The 19,353-nt window shown below is 38.2% G+C and overlaps 1 protein-coding gene across 1 annotated transcript in view; it reads left to right on the top strand.

The window, feature by feature from the left end:
- LOC140139935 (uncharacterized) overlaps positions 1-9,798 on the top strand; it is a 29,975-nt gene extending 20,177 nt beyond the window's left edge. The window contains exons 3-6 of the mRNA XM_072161718.1: positions 1,169-1,513; positions 3,234-3,659; positions 5,894-6,042; positions 8,169-9,798. Coding sequence (XP_072017819.1) covers positions 1,169-1,513; positions 3,234-3,659; positions 5,894-6,042; positions 8,169-8,444 — 1,196 coding nt within the window. The 3' untranslated portion in view covers positions 8,445-9,798. The remainder of the gene's footprint in view (positions 1-1,168; positions 1,514-3,233; positions 3,660-5,893; positions 6,043-8,168) is intronic.
- Positions 9,799-19,353: the final 9,555 nt, after the last annotated feature.

Raw genomic sequence — 19,353 nt, forward strand, 5'->3', positions numbered from 1 at the left:
AAAAACAAAAAGGAAGCCTAAGAGGGATGTGGAAGGAATAGGGAAAGGGGAATAAAAGAGGAAAAAACCAACAACTTGCATGTTTATTGTGGGGAAGCAATTCATGCACAGGGGGAAGGGTGTAAGAAAGGGGAAGAAATTGAAGAATATGAAGAAGGACAGGGAATTTAAGGAAGTGATTTGAGTGGAAGTAATAAGTGAGTGTAATGGAAGGGGCAAGGAATGAGAGAAAGGGGGAAGAAATTGAAGAATGTAAAGAAGTAAAGAGAACGAAGGGTAAAAGGGGGAAATAATTTAGTGAATAGTGAATGTAACAACTTGTTAAATCCACTCAAGATTATCAGTATTGTTTTATTGTATTGTTCTTACATTGTAAATTCATTTTTGTTTCCTTTCAGATAATTCTAAAATCAAAACTTTACATTGCAAAATTTTTACAAATGTATGCAAGGAGGCTCACCTGATGGTATAAAAATGCCCAAAACCCATGAGCTTCAGGGGGCTTCGCCCCCTGGACACCCACCAGGGGCCCTAAAGCGGGCCCCTGGACCCCACGCCAGTGGTCGCTCTGCTCGCTTATGCTCGCTTCGCTCAGTCTATTTAATTAACTTGGGGGAAATTTTTGGAGCCTTGCCCACCCTGGCAAAGAGGGTTAGCTACGCCCCTGGGAAAGCCTGTCTGTATTCACCGTACTCGCGTATCCTGTTTTAAATTGTTCAATAAATTCCCGAAACAATCGTGCAAATCATGTTACGAGGGGCGGTCAAAAAGTTCGAAGAACTCGGTATGCTACTCTGTCGCACGGTATTGAGTTTGGTCTCATTTGAAAGTTCGAAGAACTCGGTATGCTACTCTGTCGCACGGTATTGAGTTTGGTCTCATTTGAAAGCTTGTTCCTTCAAAACATTACTGCAAATATATTGGATTTTTGCATCATTGTATATAGGCAGGACACTCTTCACAGGAAGCCTGCCTCCATGAATTCACAGGTACTACCAGAAGTGAATACAGGGTCATCATGGAAATTTTAAACAACTCCCTAGCCTCCCCCATAACATCTAATGGTGCATCCCTATAATTTTACATCCAAAACCCTACGCTAAGTTGCCTTATTTCAGTTGCTGGCGTCATTTGTAAATGTAATTCTTGTTTTTGTTTTTCCTTTCAGACAGCGATCCAATGCCTGAATTACGGCTAGTAGGTGGTACCAGTACTTATTCAGGACGTGTTGAAATCAATTTATTTGGTTCTTGGGGAACCGTATGCAACTACTTCTTCGGTGATGATACTGCCAAGGTAATCTGCCGCCAAATGGGATTGCCACATAAACACGCATATGACGTACGTGACGTGTTTGGTGAAGGCAGTGGAAGTATTATCTATTCGTCATTGCAATGCGTAGGAGACGAAGAGAGGATTGACTTCTGTAGGCACATTGAGTATCCCATTGACAATGCCTGGCCGCACCAATGCACTCACGCAAAAGACGTAGGTGTCGTTTGCACAAATCATGGTAAGCTAGTAAGGGACACGCACCCGAGTCCTGGATGGTTAGCTTTTCAAATCATTCTGCAAATCTCGCGCTTATCGTCAAGATTTCAGAACAAAAGGTTTATGTTTTCTTTCACTTAAAGCAATAATGTGTGATTTGCAAAAAGAATAGATTCCTATTTAAATGTTTGTTTTCACTGATCACATTATCCCTTTTAATTTCGAGCCAAACAAATGAGGTATAACGAAGAAAATTGCGATTTCAGTCCAGCGCCTACAATGCGTGTAGGCCTACTACGCTCGCCGATCATAATGAGGGCACGGTGGCTCAGTAATCTGAGAGCTTGCTTGACGTGCGTGGGTTCGAGTCCCCGCCGCGCCACCGTGTTGCGCCCTTGGGAAAGGCGCTTTGTCTCGCTTGCCTCACCCCACCCAGGTGCAATGGGAAGCCATTTGTAGGCAGCAAACGTGGTTCCGACATATTCTAATAACGGCGGAATAAATGTAAAGCGCTTTGAGGCTGTTTACGGCATAAAGCGCTATATAAATATCTACATTTATTTATTTTTTTTTATAACATGTAATACTGCACGGAGCATCGCGCTCGACGTGTGCACACATAAGCTTACATCCACCCAAGCAGTCGATCGATGAACTCTGAATAAAACCGGTTTTAATATAAAAAGTTTAATTTTACTGTTATTGAAGCACTTAGTATTTTAGTACACCACTGGGTATTACAGGCATGAGAATTTTCAGTTTAAAAACTGAATTCAGTTTTTTTTATAGTCAAAATTTCCGCAACTTTATTTAATTTCAGCCTGTTTTTGGTACTTTTTGCCCAATTTCACGCGCATTTTCAGTTTTTTCAGTTTTTTTTAGGAAAGTGCAGTCTCATGCCTGGTATTATAATTATGCAAAAAGTGAAATCCGAGTAAAATTGAAGGCGTCGCTGTGAAGCAAATCACACATTATGGCTTTAATTGACATAGTCGAAATGTAACGATAGGCCTATTTATTTCAAAATCATAAATTAAAAATGCCCATTGTTTAAAATTAGGCCTACCCATCATAAGAGCACCGACCAGATGGTTCATGATTCAACTCAATTCAGTCACGTTTGCTACACAGACACGAAAGTGGCCCAAGCTGTTTTATGACTAATTTACACAATTGGCCATATCTTCGCTTGTCGACCACCGATGTTATTGAAACAAAGCTTCAAATAGCTTAAGAAATGCCCGTATGTTGACCTAACTATGAACCAAAATAACTAAAAAATTCTTTTGTATTCCTTCCCTTTTCCCTCTCACTCTTCTCTCCTTTAGAGGGAGCGAGTTGGCGCAGCGGTAGTTCCCTCGCCTTGCACCACTGAGGTCCCGGGTTCAAGCCCCGGCGCGGCCTAAGGACTCATGTGCACTTGGTTTATTCCAATTCCATGCTCGCTCTCGCAGGTTTTCTCCGGGATCTCCGGTTTCCTCCTGTATCGCAAACATCGGTGAATATTGGTTATCAAAATATTTCCTTCACCCGATGGAATTTGGGGAGTGCACAGATAATTGGTGGATGTTACAATCTAAATGCGGATAGGTGTGCGCCGTTCGGCAGCAACTGGCCTATAGTTGATTAGTTGATTGTGATGATTCACCATTGCAGCAAAATTACAGCGCTTTGAGTCCTCTAAGATCTGGAGAAAGGCGCTTTATAAATCCAAAATTTATTTTTATATTTTATTTATTTAGACTGGGTAAATGAAGACTATATGCGAACATATGACGGCGTGATGGATGCTAGCAGTATTAACGAACGATATTTCCGTATTCAAGAGGGAGCCATTGTTAAATTCATATGTTCAACAAAGCACGCACCAGGCCTGAATACACTAAACGACGACCACTTTGATATGGAATGGCACCTAGGGAACCAGGATGTCACGAGTGATAACACTGATGGCATTGACATCGATGAGTATGTTCAGATGTATCAATCTAACGGTTTAGGATTTAATGGCAGAAAAGCCAAGCGCCTCACAACAATGGTCTACACCGCTCGAAAGGAGGACAACTTGAAGAAAGTAGACTGCAATATTGTAAACGAAGATAGCGCTGACTCTGTTCGTATCCAAGATTGGTCTAGCAATAGGCCCTCGATATACCTGCTGGTGTTACGTAAGTACCAAACAGAAAAGTTTCGTTCAATACCTGGTGTGGGGAGGAGGGCACTCGACTTTGGAAGTGACGAGGACGTGCAGACAGCAGTTCGAAACTAGGGGTCTTTCGGTGAGAGCCTTGACACCAAAAAACGGTGGTCTTTCGGTGAGAAGGGCCCCAAAATGGGTGTCTTTCCGTGAGACTGGGAAACATTTTGGGTCAAAATCTAAAAATTGGTACAAAATTTTCAACAAATTATCAACATTTTGTCAAAGTTCTCGAGTTATAGGCAAAAAGAACAAAGGTCAAATTTTGGGGTCCACAGTCGTTTACAATGGAAATATGCTCCAATTGTAATCCAACTGGTCTCAAATTGGTCCTTTGGCATTCAGCGTAGTGTTTACACTCCTCCGGTCACGTGACCATCCGGTGGGTGATCAAGTGACAGCAGGTCGTCATATAGATGGCGGGCAGATCGTATCCGGCATCCTGTTGAGTGACCAGAGGAGCTGAGTGGCAAACACTACGCTGAATGAAGATGTCGCAATGGCATGGCAAGCTACGTCACTGCTCAATACCGACTTTTTCAGCTATGTCAATATGTCATTCCAATATCAGTCTACACACTGCTATGATCGATTTTGTTTGCAACAAATCAAAGTATCTGTCAATGAATTGACCAGATCACCAGGCTGTAATTCTAGCTGTAAGTATATGACACACATGGGCGGGCAATGAGTTACATAAAAATGACCTTGTGTGGTAGTTCCCAGGAAGTGAGTTTTGCCTGAGGCTATTTGTGGTCAAATGTTTATCCCTCACTGAAGAGTTATTACCGTCGATTTGGTTGAAAGAAGAGGTGAGACATGATCAATTCTGTTCGGCAGTGAAACCTAATGATGACATTCATTTGTGCCGATCGTATTCCACGCTATTAGAGTGACATACTTTTCACTTGAAATCGAGTATGGCTTAATTATATCACTCCACTCTCAAGTAATACGATTTCCTTAATTACATACATACATACATACATACATGAGAGCTTTTGTTACACGCCATTTCAAAAGATCACAGCGTGAAAAACCAAAACATATGCAAAATATATACAAGAAGCAATTGAAAACAAAAGAAAAATGAAGCAAGCAAAATTATGTTTGCGGAAACAGGTGGGTTTTGAGGCCTATTTTAAAGGCAGAGACTGTTTGAGCACTTCGCACAGATGACGGTAAATTATTCCAGATCAGAGGTGCATTGTAGGTAAATGCCTTGTCGGCAGCGGATTTAAAAGTCCAACTGCGTATGATCGGCACATTCAAACGTGTGCGATCTGAGGCGGATCTAAGGCCCTCGCGAGGGTTCTTAAGTTCCAGACATGATGACAGGTATTATGGTCCAATGCCGGCAAGGCATTTAAAAACATACAGCATGGCTTTGAATGTTATTCTATCTTCTACAGACAACCAGACACGGGATGAGTTTCCCCCACTTTGATACTAGTGAACATTCCGACCACAATACAAAAACTTATATCGTTCTTTTATCCAATCCGAAACACGCATCATTATTCATTATTATTCGCTATAGGTTTTTGTTGCCTGCAAGGGCAACCTTGATAGCTAGTGGCGCTTAAATTTTAGTAAAAAGTGCTTGTTACTCTTATAATGTAAAAGAATAAAATGAAATTCATTATATTCTTTTACATTATGAGAGTAACAACCACTTTGAATGATTTTGTAGCCCGTTTCTATTTTGTGTTTTCAGTTATATCAAAAACAAATATGTATTTTACATATGCTAATGCTAATTTTGTAAAAATCACAATCTCTAAAATAATTTGTAATTTTGGCAATACCCCATCCAAATTCTGTGCAGTATGTGGAAGAAATTACACTGTTACTTGAAATTTGCAATTAAAGACCTGAGCGCAAGAAGACCATAAGTCCACTTGGCCCCTCAACATGTATACACTAAAGTTGCGTATAGTTTCGTATAGTTTGGTAGTGTTTTATACATGTTCAGGGGCCAAAGCAAATCTTTCACAACCTTTCATGATATTTTCACCCTGGAACATGTATTAAACATTATAAAACCTAAGAAACTATACGCAACTTTAGTGTATACATGTTAGGGGGCCAAGTGGACTTACGGTCTTCTTGCGCTCAGGTCTTCAATTTGTAACAAAATGTCAACGATAAGTATAATTTGATAATAATAAAACGCCATCATAATAAATATTATTATTATTTCAGCTGGTCCAGAACCACAACACTTCAGAACCACCGTAGGAGATGACGTTTGGATTGGGGGATTTGTTGGAGAGATCCACATTCCCATTACCACTTACTACAACTCCTGGAAGATTGTCCTCGAGTTCCCCAAGAAAGTCTTCCGACTATATGTAAGATAATGATCCGCTCTTATTTCTTTTATGACCAGTGTGTTAAGGGGGTACTACACCCATGGCCAATTTTGTGCCTATTTTTGCACTTTTCTCAAATTATAGCGCATTGGTGACAAGTAAGATATGTATATTATAGGGGCAAGGACTACAACTACTGCACTGAACATTCAGCAACTCAAGGCAAGTAGTTATTGATTTATTGATCAAATATTGGTTTTACCTCATTTTTGACTGTAACTCCACAACTGTTGTCTGTGTTGAAATAAAATTTCCAGTGCAGTAGTTGTAGTCCTTGCCCCTATAATATACATATCTTACTTGTCACCATTGAGCTATATTTTTGAGAAAAATGCAAAAATAGGCACAAAATTGGGCAGGGGTGTAGTACCTCCTTAAATATCAAATGCAACATATTAGAGTTTGCGAAATGCGGCTCAAAAGCACACATCAACGTCTATAGGATTATATGGGATTATCTATTCAAAACCACAATGCGTTGAAAGCTTCTAGAAGTCAAAGTGAACGCGAAAATCTATAGTGAGCAGTAAATCACAGATATTGGGAGTAAATTATGCAAGAAAATATGTCAATTTAAACAAAATTACAAGTTACATATTGTCTAGTTAAAGACCAATTTTCGGAAATCTACGAGTACGAAGACTAAAGGAAGGGGCCATGGTAAAAAATGCATATTAACGTACGTATGTAATATCACATACGTACGTAATAATATCACGTACGTACGTAATAAAGTATCACATACGTAGTAATAATAAACACAGCCGAATTAAAAGGTCGTCACTAGTTCCATCCCCATTTAATCAGTCTGATGAGTTTATGGCAAAATAATTTATATAATTTCTATACACTTTCCTTCGAAGGTTGATACCAAATTTTATATCATAAGTTTAATCATCTTGAGCATAGGAACCGTTTTTTGGAAGTTCGTGCAATTTTAAAAATGACAAATTGCTAATTGACCACGTAAAAGCCAATGCATGATATCAGCTTATTATGTGGTCCGAAGCAACTCTACAGGAATCATTGTACACTTGCCTGCGCACAATTAAAAGAGCGGGGTGTTTGATTTGCATTTTGACGTGCATGGGTAAACATTTAATGACAATGAAATTAGACCTCTCAGATGCGTGTAGATGTTGAGAAGAGGTAGTTTATAATCGATTAACCTGCCGGCATATTCAGGCGACGTAATTGTTGGCCCTCACGCTAGCTCCGCCGCGTGATACAACTCCCTATGTCCTTTTTAAAATTGCACGAATTTCCAAACAACGGCTCCTATGCTCACGATGATTAAACTATTGATATCAAATTTGGTATCAACCTTCGAAGGAAAGTGTATAGAAATTATATAAATTATTTTGCCATAAACTCATCAGACTCTTGATTAAATGGGGATGGAAGTAGTAGCGACTTTTTAATTTGGCTGTGTTTATCACATAACGTACGTGCCTACGTACGTTATATCACGTAGGTGCGTAATAATATAATGTATGTACGTAATAATATCACTAATATTGATAATAGTACGTACGTACGTACGTAACAATATCACGTACGTACGTAATAAATGTTTTCATGAAAAGTGAGACGGGAATGAACAGAATCTGCTAAAAGATCCAGGGAATAGTCTTTCTTGTATTTTCATACCTTTTATGGAGGAGGGGTTAAAGGTAGGCATATCGGCTGCCTTTATATAAAATAGTAGGTGATCTGCAGCAATTCCTTGACCATGGAGAGCGAAGGTTCGTTTCTCGGTGGATTCAATTGTCTTCTATAAAGGTTAATTTAAAAATTTAGCGGGGGTGCCCCTCGCGAAAGTGTGGGCGGAATCCGTGAGAGCCCGAAATCCAAAATGGCAGCAATCGGTCTACAATACTGTTCAATTGTTTTCTGGGCGCCGAAATTGTTGGCTATTTCTCTTTCCCCGTCTCAGATGGAAGATCCATTGGCCATGTGTCTGGTTTAATTTATATTAATCAAATAACTGGTTAGTGGATCTTCACATCATTTCTGAGTCATATTAGCTATTTTGAAAAATAATTTTATGAATGGTTTGGCCAATTTATCATTATTATTACTATTATTATTTATTTCCATTACAGGGTGGTAACTTCAACATAGCCCCCGAACCATGTTTACATCGCGGATCATGCACCAGGAGTAAATACACTTGGATTATCTACAATACCTATGAAAATCGCGTACTTAGTCCTCTTAAACATCTCCACTTGAAGTTTGTCGCAGACGTATCCAAAAAGTTACGCAGTGGTCGTGGAGGAAAGGGTCGTGGTAGAGGTATTATCGCTGATGTCAAATTCTACGGATATAACAAAGTCTTCGGCTCTAATAAAACACCTGTTTACGAACCTACAATGTAGACCGTCGTATAAATGTGCCAGTTTCATGACAGAAGGATGTTCATACTTACTCTTTCTGAAGTATACATTTAGTTTCTTTGCCTATGCCCATACCCGTGCATATATCATAGTACCATTGACGGTGGCGGTGGATGCATTAACATTTAGGGGGGAGGGTGAGCATATTTTGTGCCTTGTTTAAATCAATATCAGATTATTTTAGGTCAAAATTAAGGAGCATTTTGGCATATTATGGACTAATGCAATTTTACCCTATTGGCCCAAAACACGCAGTTTTTCGGACTAAGGAAAATACACAGCAATTATTGCTATACTTTTTAGGATTTTTAGGGCGGTACGTCCCCTCAATGGAAAAATGGGGGATGGACATGTTGGTGCGTGTAGATGAGTTCGCGGTACCCTGCAATAGTGCATGATGGGATTGAAAGAAATGTTTTTTCCAAATTGGCATTTGTTGCAGTGGATAACGACTTGCGTGACGTAATGACTACGATTATTGACGTCCCATTTTGTCCTCCGATGGTGATGGTTGAAAATAACATAAGACTATTGTATTTTTTGTAGACTATATGTGACGTGTCATGTCAAAAGCAGACACTTTTGGGCAGGTTATCAATTTTGATGTTTTCACATATCTTAAATATAGAGATATTTTGCTCCACAATGCCGTTTTCCCCAATGTAATCGGACTATAAGCGAAGATATCGGTTCGTAAGTTATGGTATTATGAAATTGAGATATCGGCCTTTAAAAATATTATTGACAATGTTGAGAGTAGGAATTACCTTGAAAAATGTCTCAAAAAATACAAGATGCCAGTTATATTCGGGTCTGAAACTATCAGGCCGCAATACTTTTAACATTAATAACATCACAAATTCACAACAAACCCAAATTGTGAAAAAATCACCCCCGGCAGAATTTTGGCTATTTCTCCATTTACGATCCTACCCAAAAGTGTCTGCTTTTGACATGACACGTCACATATACTTCGCTTCGAAGTTAAATAACTGGAGATTGTAAGAACATCCCAAATTAAAATATCTGCTCTATCAATAGACCTTTCTGTTATCATTTGAGGTGTAAGGACATGAAGGATACCAAAAGCATTGGTTCCACTATTCATGCTAATGTAGCATAACTATATTCAACTATTTTTTGTAAACTATTTTACTTCAAGTTAAATATACTACATGTATTGACGGTGCAGTGGCAGTGGAAACATTAACATGGGGGGGGTACGAGCATATTTTGTCAGTGTCGGTTTTAGATGGACATTTGTGCGCGAAACTCGCCCAAAAATACGATTATTACCCACACTTTTGTCCCATGCAATGATCATGATGATGTGGTGGTGGTTAAAAAATAACATACTGTATAGTATTTTTTAAACTATGAAGTTAAATATACCACTGACGGTGGTGGCACGTGTAGGAGGGGTATTAGCATATTTTGTGCCCGTTTTGAAAATAGACATTTGTGCGCGAAACGCGGGAAATTTTCGATTTCAGATTATTTTAGCTCAAAATTTACATGTAGGAGCGATTTTGACATATTATGGACTAATGCAATTTTATCATATTGGGCCAAAATACGCAGTTTTTCGGGCAAAAAATTATTGCTTTTTACTTTTAGGGATGAACGTCCACTCTTTGGACAAATTTAGGGGGGGCATGTTGGAGTTCGCGGTACCCTGGAATAGTGCACCAGGGGATTTAAAGAAATGGTTTTTCCAATTTGGCTGTGTTTTGCAGTGGATAACGACTTGCGTAACGTAATGACTACGTTTATCCTACCACTTTGTCCTCTGATGGTGATGGTTGAAAATAACATATGACTGTATTGTATTTTTGTAGATTATATACATGTATAATTGACTTTACTTCAAAAGTTAATTAACTGGAAATTTTAAGAACGTCCAAAATTTAAATACCTACTCCATCAATAGACCTTCTCAGCAAACACAAAGCGTTTTCAAAAACATTTGCAAAAGATTAGAAAAGGTTGTCAGAAAAGGTTTACAATTTACGTTTTTATATAACCCGACATGTAAACTTTTTTCATAAAACATTTTGTGTTTGCTGGGCCTATCCTTTGTAATCAAGTGTATGTGTAGCTAGTTGTAGGCCTCATAATCATCATTGTTTGAGCGATATTACTATGTTCGGTGGAGTATAAGTTTACTGGGAAATAAAAGAATGGGTTACGGACACAACTACCTGTCTGTGTGTTGTCTTTATTTTCACTCCCAAAGAAAAATTTCTGACAGCTGGGCACTCGATGCAGCACATCGGAACGAAGCTGAGAGTATTAGAATAAGTTTTCCTATGTTAAGCAAATATCTACCTGTGCAAAGATTATATCTATCTGTGCAAATTCTGACATATTAGAAAGCACTCAACTAGGGCTAGCTACAACCCGGGGGCACTCCCACTTTGGAGGTGACGCGTATGTAGGGCTGTTAAGACCCCCTTTTTCAGCGTCGCTCTCACCCAAAGACCCCATATTTTTTTACGAACACATGTTCTGTCACCCGAAGACCCCCTATTTTTCCATTTGATCTGTCACCCAAAGACCCTTACTTTTCAATTTGAACCGCAACTTTCATTTATCACTGATTTTGTTACCTATTTTTGAACAAACTAAGAAATTCGATTTTCGAGGTTTATTGACGCTGTTTTTTGTCATGTTCTCACCCAATGACCCCATATTTTTTACATTTTGCTCTCACCGAATGCCAAAAATCATGCTCTCACCCAATGACCCCATATTTTTTACATTTTGCTCTCACCGAATGCCCCTTACTGCAAAAGTGCCAGCCCTACACCTAGATCCATTTCATATTGAAGTGCCCCCCCGGGAGCTACAACCCTGATAAGGCCTTATACTCACAAAATTATTCCCACTGCGCTGGCACGTTCACCAAAATTGCTAATATCGTTTGCGACTGGGTTTTGAAACTAGGGAGTATGTGATTTATAAGACGTCTCTGAAAATGATAGGCCTACTGTTGTGACATGACCCTTCAAGAGTATTTGATATCAGAGACGTCCGTGAATTATGAGTGTCCCCGAACTATGAGAAATGGAAGCATGCGTCTATTTAACTTTCATTCAGTCATTTACTTTTTTGGGGGGGGGGGGCAAGAAATTTTTGGCGAGCCGAAAGTGGGCAAGTAATTTTTGGCCAGCCGAGGGGGAAGGCGATTTTTGGCACATTTTCATGGGCGCCTTTTAAATAAAACGCTCTAAAAGGCTTAGGAAAACAGTACGGAAACACAAATATGCAAATTTTCCTGCTCGCTGCGCTCGCATCCTAGACCATTTGAAGGTTAGCAAATTGGGATCCCAAAAATTTGGCATGTGTAAGGGGGGTAAAGAATTTTGGCGGGCCGAGAGGGGGCAAGCGATTTTTGGCAAGCCGAGAGGGGGGGCAAGCGATTTTTGGCGGGCCGTTATTGCACAGCCCTTAGGCTAATGAAAGTCGAGTCCCAGTTTCTCGTTACCCGACCCGGTTCCGAAAATTGCCGGTCAAATAATTCATTATTTCCAAATATTTCATTATTTGATATTTTGTCAAGTTTTAGATAAACAAAAACCATCTGAAACTCGTAAGGAAAAACATATTTTAAACCAGCAAACAAAACGATTTACAGAAAACGTTAAATGTCGGGTTATAATAAAGGGTATAAAATGTTTTAATAACATTCAAAAAATGTTTTTTGAAAACTTGATGCAAGTGTTGACAAAATATTTTGCAAATGTCGCTAAAAATATTTCGCGTTTTAAAAACGTTTTCATGACCTTTATATAACCTGGCATTTAAATGCCATTAAAACGTTTTGAATAAACGTTTTGAGAACATTTTTGTGTCTTTTTATGGATATAAATGCACTCAACTGATGCCAATACATTGATTTCTTAGTACTACCACATGCAGTCTTTGTCTTATGTTGGTTCAGATACGGCATTTACCATGTTTACTAGGGTCAATCTGAAAAACATAGTTTAGATTTTTTAATTTTCTCATTTGGTACATTATGGTTTTTTAAAAAACATATCATTCTTTCACAATTATATTACAAATTCCAATTATGTTAAAAAATTCAATTTTTTTGGCTCGCTACGCTCGCAAATTCTTAAATTTTGGGACTTTTTGTATACTTTTGCAAATTTGTGGGGGGGGTGGCATACCAACATCCCCTGATTAATAATTACTTTGTACAGCAGAGACAATAAAATCAATACCCGGGATCGATAGACGTGAATGTGCTATGCACGATTTGATATTCGGACGGTAAATCTTTGGATACCGGGGTAGAAAATGATGAATATCTCCCGTAATTTTTTATTCTAAAGAAGCCATATTTTTTGCTTGCACTTGAATATATGTGTTGAAACGATATGATAGTCGTTAGCTTGCGTATTGAGAAAGAGCCGTGCGTATTGAGCTCAAAAACTGACAAACATTCTGATTTTTTATGTGTCGAACTATAGCGCAGCGTAGGCCACTCGTGGAGGCAGTCTAAAAGCAGATGACCTCATGGCGTATACCATGCTCACTCACGCACACAGAGGTCAGTCACCAAGCTATTGTCAATAGCCTTAGTCGGATGTCCCTCGGCCCATTATGCGTCTCAAAACTATTAAATAGGTCGGAACAAAATGGCCATGCGTGGCTGTGGATTCAACCTTCCATGGCAATTTCTGCCATGAAGATATCGGGGCGATGACACTGTGGGGGTGCCATTTCATTGGACAGAAACTCTTCTTGAATGCTGATATTAGGTCATTTTTGGTAAACCAAAATACACTGTAAAGTATTAATTAGTCAAAAAAGACGTCTAATTGGACTAATTTATGATTAGTCATGCAAGATATTTTTTTTAATTCAAGAAATGCTGCTGAAATTGTGTAGTTGTAATGCCAAAAGAATATTAATAACAATTCACATCAATTTGCATCATTTTACCATAATTTTCATGACTTAAAATATTATTAAATTACTAATTGAATGACTAATTATTGATAAAAAAAGACTAATATGTGATTACGAATTAATCAATAATTAGTCATTCAAGTAGTAATTTGATTAATGATTAGTCAACAATTAGGCATTCACGTGGTAATTTAATTAGTAATTCACGTAAATGACTAATTAAATCACGAAGTCTTTCAATGATTAGTCATGCAATTTGACATTTTGTACAAATTGACTATTTTAAGTCATGAAAATATTGTAAAATGATGCAAATTGATGTGAAATGTTATTAATATTCTTTTGGCATTACAAATACACAATTTCAGCAGCATTTCTTGAATTAAAAAAAATTCTTGCATGACTAATCATAAATTAGTTCAATTAGACGTCTTTTTTGACTAATTCTAACAGTGTAATATAAAATTAAAATTTGACGGAAAGCTTTAACTAAAGGCATTGATAAAGGTTTCCAGCTTTACTCGATACAAAAGTTGTAATCACAGTCTCGATATCGTGTACTACAAATCGGGCATTATGGACGATTCGTGTCCTGCCTTGCTTTGATCAGTTGTTTTTTGTTTGTTAAAAGAGGGCCCCCTTCATGCCTACCGGTAGTTTTCCAGGCTGATCACAATCGTACAATCACAATAGCGCCCCTAAAATGCTGTTGAATTGGGCATGCAGTTAGTGTGTATGCAAAGTTTCAGACCTCTTTCTTTTTATTGTATAAAGAAGGCACAGACTCCCAAAGTTGCAACTTTTGGGTCCAAATTTGGACCTCCCTACTCCAACTTTAAATGGCTGCCACAGAAAATCCGTTTATAAAACATCACTTTTATAACTACTAGTCTTAAATTACAACTTTGCTAAGTCCCAATAATTGTATAGGTTGACTTCATATAAAATGACAAGCCCAAAGTTGACCATTTTCTTATGATTGCATGTAGTGCAAATGTGCCGAATTCGGAAGGCTTGAAAGTCAAATTGGCCACAATATTAAAAATAAATGATTAGATGAGTAGTTATTGGCCCTATTTACTTTTATTTCCATTTCGTTTTCAATATATACAGATTTTCTATGGTAGCCATTTAAAGTTGGAGTAGGGGGATCTAAATTTGGACCCAAAAGTTGCCCTTTGAATAAATTTCATCTTTGGGAGCCTGCACCTTCCTAATAAAAAGAGAGAGAGAGAGAGAGGTCTGAAACCTTGTATTGCATGCCCAATTTGTCAACAAGTAAAAAAAATAAATGTCTGTAATTGCGCGTTGTGTCACGGGCCCGGACACGGGGTCATTAAATATGGAGAAAAAATGTAATGTTTTGTACACTGGCAAGTTTAGCCCCCCTAAATTCACATTTTTTGGTCAGATTAATTGTTTTTTGTTGTCACTGATGCGATATATAGGACAAATACAATGCATATCCAAGACATTGAGGTGACCATTTATTTACATTTCCAACAGCGCCCTCGCGAAGATAAAAAATTAATGCAAATTCACCATTTTCAGGGGGCCCAAAGTCGATGTTCAAAATTTATAAAACATCACTTTTATATGACTACTAAGTCTTAAATTGCAACTTTGCTCAATCCCATTAATTTTATAGATTGACTTCATATAAAACGACAAGCCCAAAGTTGACAATTTTCTTATGATTACATGTACTGCAAATGTGCCGAATTCGGAAGGTTTAAAAGTCAAAATGGCCACAATATTGAAAATAAATGACTAGATGCATAGCTATTGGCCGTATTTACTTTTATTTCCATTTTATTTTCAATATTGGGGCCAATTTGACTTTCAAGCCTTCCGAATTCGGCACATTTGCACTACATGCAATCATAAGAAGCGCGCGAAAAATGTTGCCATTTTGAAGCTAAATTGATGAAATATTGTGTAAAAGTGGACTAAATTATATGTATATGATCCTGTGCCATTTACTGGGGTACCCAAAAAGGTGGCTTTATTACATTTTGATGTGCAGTTTGGATTTCAAAACACTGTCTCTTGGGTAGGCCTATTCCTTCACTTAGAAGATTCAATTAGGTCTTAAATTGAGGCTAATTTATTCTATATTACTCATGTTTGTATCCTGTTTTAAAATATTTTTCAATTATTTTCTTATGACTTTTGGCATGAAATGTGCCAAGGGTGGCTGAGGATTAGGGGGAGGAGGATTAGGGGAGGGATTCATATTGTAAATATGATTTAAAACCCCTTTAAAAATTTGAATCTAGTAAAAAAATGTCTAATGACCTCCCAGACATCTAAACCAAGAAAAATAAATACAGAAGTTCATTTAAAATACCAATACTTGCTCAGAATGATTGTAAATGTGGAAAAAAGAGGTGGGGTTACATCCTCCCTACTTTGTTTTTGCCCGCACTCTCTCATTTTTTAACCGATTTCCATTAAAAAAAAGGTGTCAAAATGCTCAGAAGGATGAACCACTTCAAATGAGATGTGTAGGTAAAATGTTTGAACCATTTCATTTTTTTACTATGTAACACAAAGGTACCCCAGGTTGTGACACAGGACCATATGTATGTATAATCAGGTCCAAGAACCTTAAGCTTTTTGTGAAAAACATCATCTTTGAGTTCAGCTACCTCTCGTCACTGCTCGTACACGTTTCAGTTTCACCACTCTGAAGTGACTGTGATTTCTTTCTTGCTCTTCTTTTAACAAATAATACATTTTTCAGGGTCTGGAGGAGCATGAGCAGGCTTGAAAATAAGGAGATTAAGTCCATCGATCTCAGCTGTACTTTCTTCCTTTTCCTCTGTCATGTCTGTCAATCTCTACTCACCTGTAACATTAACAAAATTAACAATCAATAACGTAACATTGGTTAAATGGGCAACATTTCATGTACCTATTCGCTACTTGCACGGTTCCGCCATTATGCACTATGTGCGGGAGAGCCTCGAACTGGCAGCATACATGAAAGGAAGAATTATGTAACCTTACACAGAACGTTATGACTAGTTCAATTCCCATTCATGTATGCTGCCAGTTCGAGGCTCTCCCGCACATAGTGCATAATGGCGGAACCGTGCAAGTAGCGAATACCCCGGAGTCAAATCATTTGCAAGAGTTATAACTGTGGAAATATGCGTGTGGTTGCTATGGGTAGCCAGCTTGTATTTTAGGTGTCCAAGACCTCAGATAACCATGGAAACTAGCCTTGATTTTCATACATAGGTGCTAATTGATGACATTTCATTTGGTTTATAGTGGTTGCAATGACCAGGGGCGTAGCCAGCTTTCTTGGTCAGGGGGGGGCACAGTGACATCGCCCCGATATCTTCATAGTAGAAACAGGGCCATGACACTCTATTCACGTGGTTTCTTTTCCAACGCTAAAAGATTACGAATTTTGGTGGTTTGTAAATGAAAAGTGTCCGCACTATCGATTGATTACGTAACTGTTATGAATAATTTATTAGTTTTTCAATGCAATCGCCTCGACCCATTAATACATATTATCTGTATTTATCAAAGTACTTGGAATAGCAATCTGGTGAGTTCACTGAACTACGCCCAAATACTGATGGAGTTTTAATGGCGCTAATCCTCTCCATACACAGATGAACAAATACAATAGGAGAAGGTCAACACATATGACCTCCTATATGACATGTTATATGAGATGTACAACAACCTGGATATCATAAAGATCAGTGTTCGTTTGTGCATATGAACTGCATATTTACAATACTAAATATTACTCGTTATATATTATGTCAAATATTGGTATTATGACAACACGGTATATACATTGTATATAAAACGACTAATAGATCTAGTACTATCATGGCGTCAGGTCATTGGTTCATCATATCCCGTATGTTTCTTAAAATTCATTCATATTTGAGACAAATTTCTGTGCCCATTTTATATGCGTACAGGTGGATCCGGTTTTTTTTGTCATTTTCATTTCTTTTTGATGAAAGAATTAAGGTTTTCCACTGCACGGAGGCCACTATGTGATACTAATTTAATGCTATTTGTAAATGAATGCGGATTCCCGGTTGTTGTTTTTCCACAGTGTGACAACTGTCCACCCATCCAGACAACATCATCACATAATAAAACGTCTGTATTTGTACGATGAGTAAATATTAAACTGAACTTTGCCTTGGAACATTGTGTAAGACGGTGTAAGATTTTGTGGGCGCCCTCAACATTATTATCCTCTTTGTATCCGTAAATGACATGGCATAGACTGTGTGAATTCTATGAAGACTACTTATACATGGGGTCATATCCATGGACACAAGTAACGATAATTGACAACACGATACGCGACTGTATTTAGGGAGGCTAACCACTAATAATTAATAATGCCGGGTAGGGCCTACTCCTGGGCGACTCGTGTGGGCAAGGACGCTTAGGACGGTGACCAAATGAGTCTCAAATTTCACCGGGGAGGGGGAGGGGCACTCAAGTATGATAATGTGTGGCCAACATTTTTAAACACCCCCCTAAAACGAGTTTTACCCTACCAGAAAATGAGAAAACGGACATTTTGATGAGAAACGGCCAAAATGGTGAGAATTTAAATTTTCTCATTCTTTTGGATGAGAAACTTCCTGGTGTGTGTGTCAATCATTATTGTCTTATTAAAATCCGGGACTTTGGTTGACCTGTGCTAGACTCCAGCACATGTTAATGACGCAAAGACAGTTGTGGTAACACCATGGTCGCAGACCTGCAAAAAAGCTCAAAAACAGATAGTAATGAAACCAGTTTTTATTTTCCTTGCTCTATCGAGTTCACAGAGAAGGTGTTTCTAGTACAATGCAGCGTCGGACTCTAGCTGAGAGCGTAGCCTGAGTCCAAACGGACTCCAAGAAGGGCTCTCCATACACAAATGAACAAACACAAGGAAAGTAGTCTCCTCCGTGACCAGCTTGATTTCGATGGAGCGAAACCAACTTGGCTGCAGAGGAGACGGGTAATTTTGCCATGCAAATGAGGTGAGTGCCCTCTCAAGAATAACTACTCTCTGGTAGAAATCGCCATGGTAGGTTGAATCCACAGCCACGAAAGGTCATTTTATTCGGACCTTATGAGATGCATATTATTAGCGAAGTGACCTGACTAAGGCTACTGACAAAAGACGGGGTAATTGATTTTTCGCTCTGTGAGCAAGCTTGTATACGACATTGCGGTCAATGGTTATAGTACTCTCTCCACTTGAGTGATCGTGAGTGCTGCGCGCTGTAGTCCATACAGGGTGTCCCAGAAAAAATTACCGGGCGAATGAATTAGGACGTAAGTCGAGAAATAGACATCAAAATCCCAAAATCTAAAAATTAGCGTATAGCCCATCTTATTCTGCATCTTATACGCTAATTTTACTGGAATCGGTTGACAGATTGCGAAGAAATGAGCGATTACATAACGCATGCTTCAATTCACTTCATTCCAAGTTTGAAAGAAAGGTCATTCAACACAATGCGCACTAGTGGTTAACACTGTCAATGGGCTTCATATCTTGTTTGGTGAAATCCTTTTCGTTCTTTTTAAACAATCTGTTTCTTTCAAAACATCTAATTAGGTTTTGTTCAAATTTGAAAACCTGCACGATATTGAAATGAAAGCTTGCATGTAAGATGATGCTCGGTACTTGTAAATATCCTTTTTTTTGTTAAAGTTGATATAAATATATTGCATAAAGAATTATTGTATAAAGAATTCCAGCTGGTTTAGAAAATTCTCACACACATTAATGTTTTTGGAATAAACCTTAATGTTACATGTTATCAAAAATCAAAACTGTAAGCACTTGATCATTGTCATTCTTGGCTCAAATGTTCTTTGGAAAGATAAAACATAACATATTTGCACAACCTAAAGAATTAAATTTGGAAAGCTTCCAATTGCATAAAATCAAAGTTTTCTCGGACAAACTGTTATTTAT

The sequence above is a fragment of the Amphiura filiformis genome, chromosome 18 (assembly GCF_039555335.1).
Source record: "Amphiura filiformis chromosome 18, Afil_fr2py, whole genome shotgun sequence".
Classification (NCBI taxonomy): Eukaryota; Metazoa; Echinodermata; class Ophiuroidea; order Amphilepidida; family Amphiuridae; genus Amphiura; species Amphiura filiformis.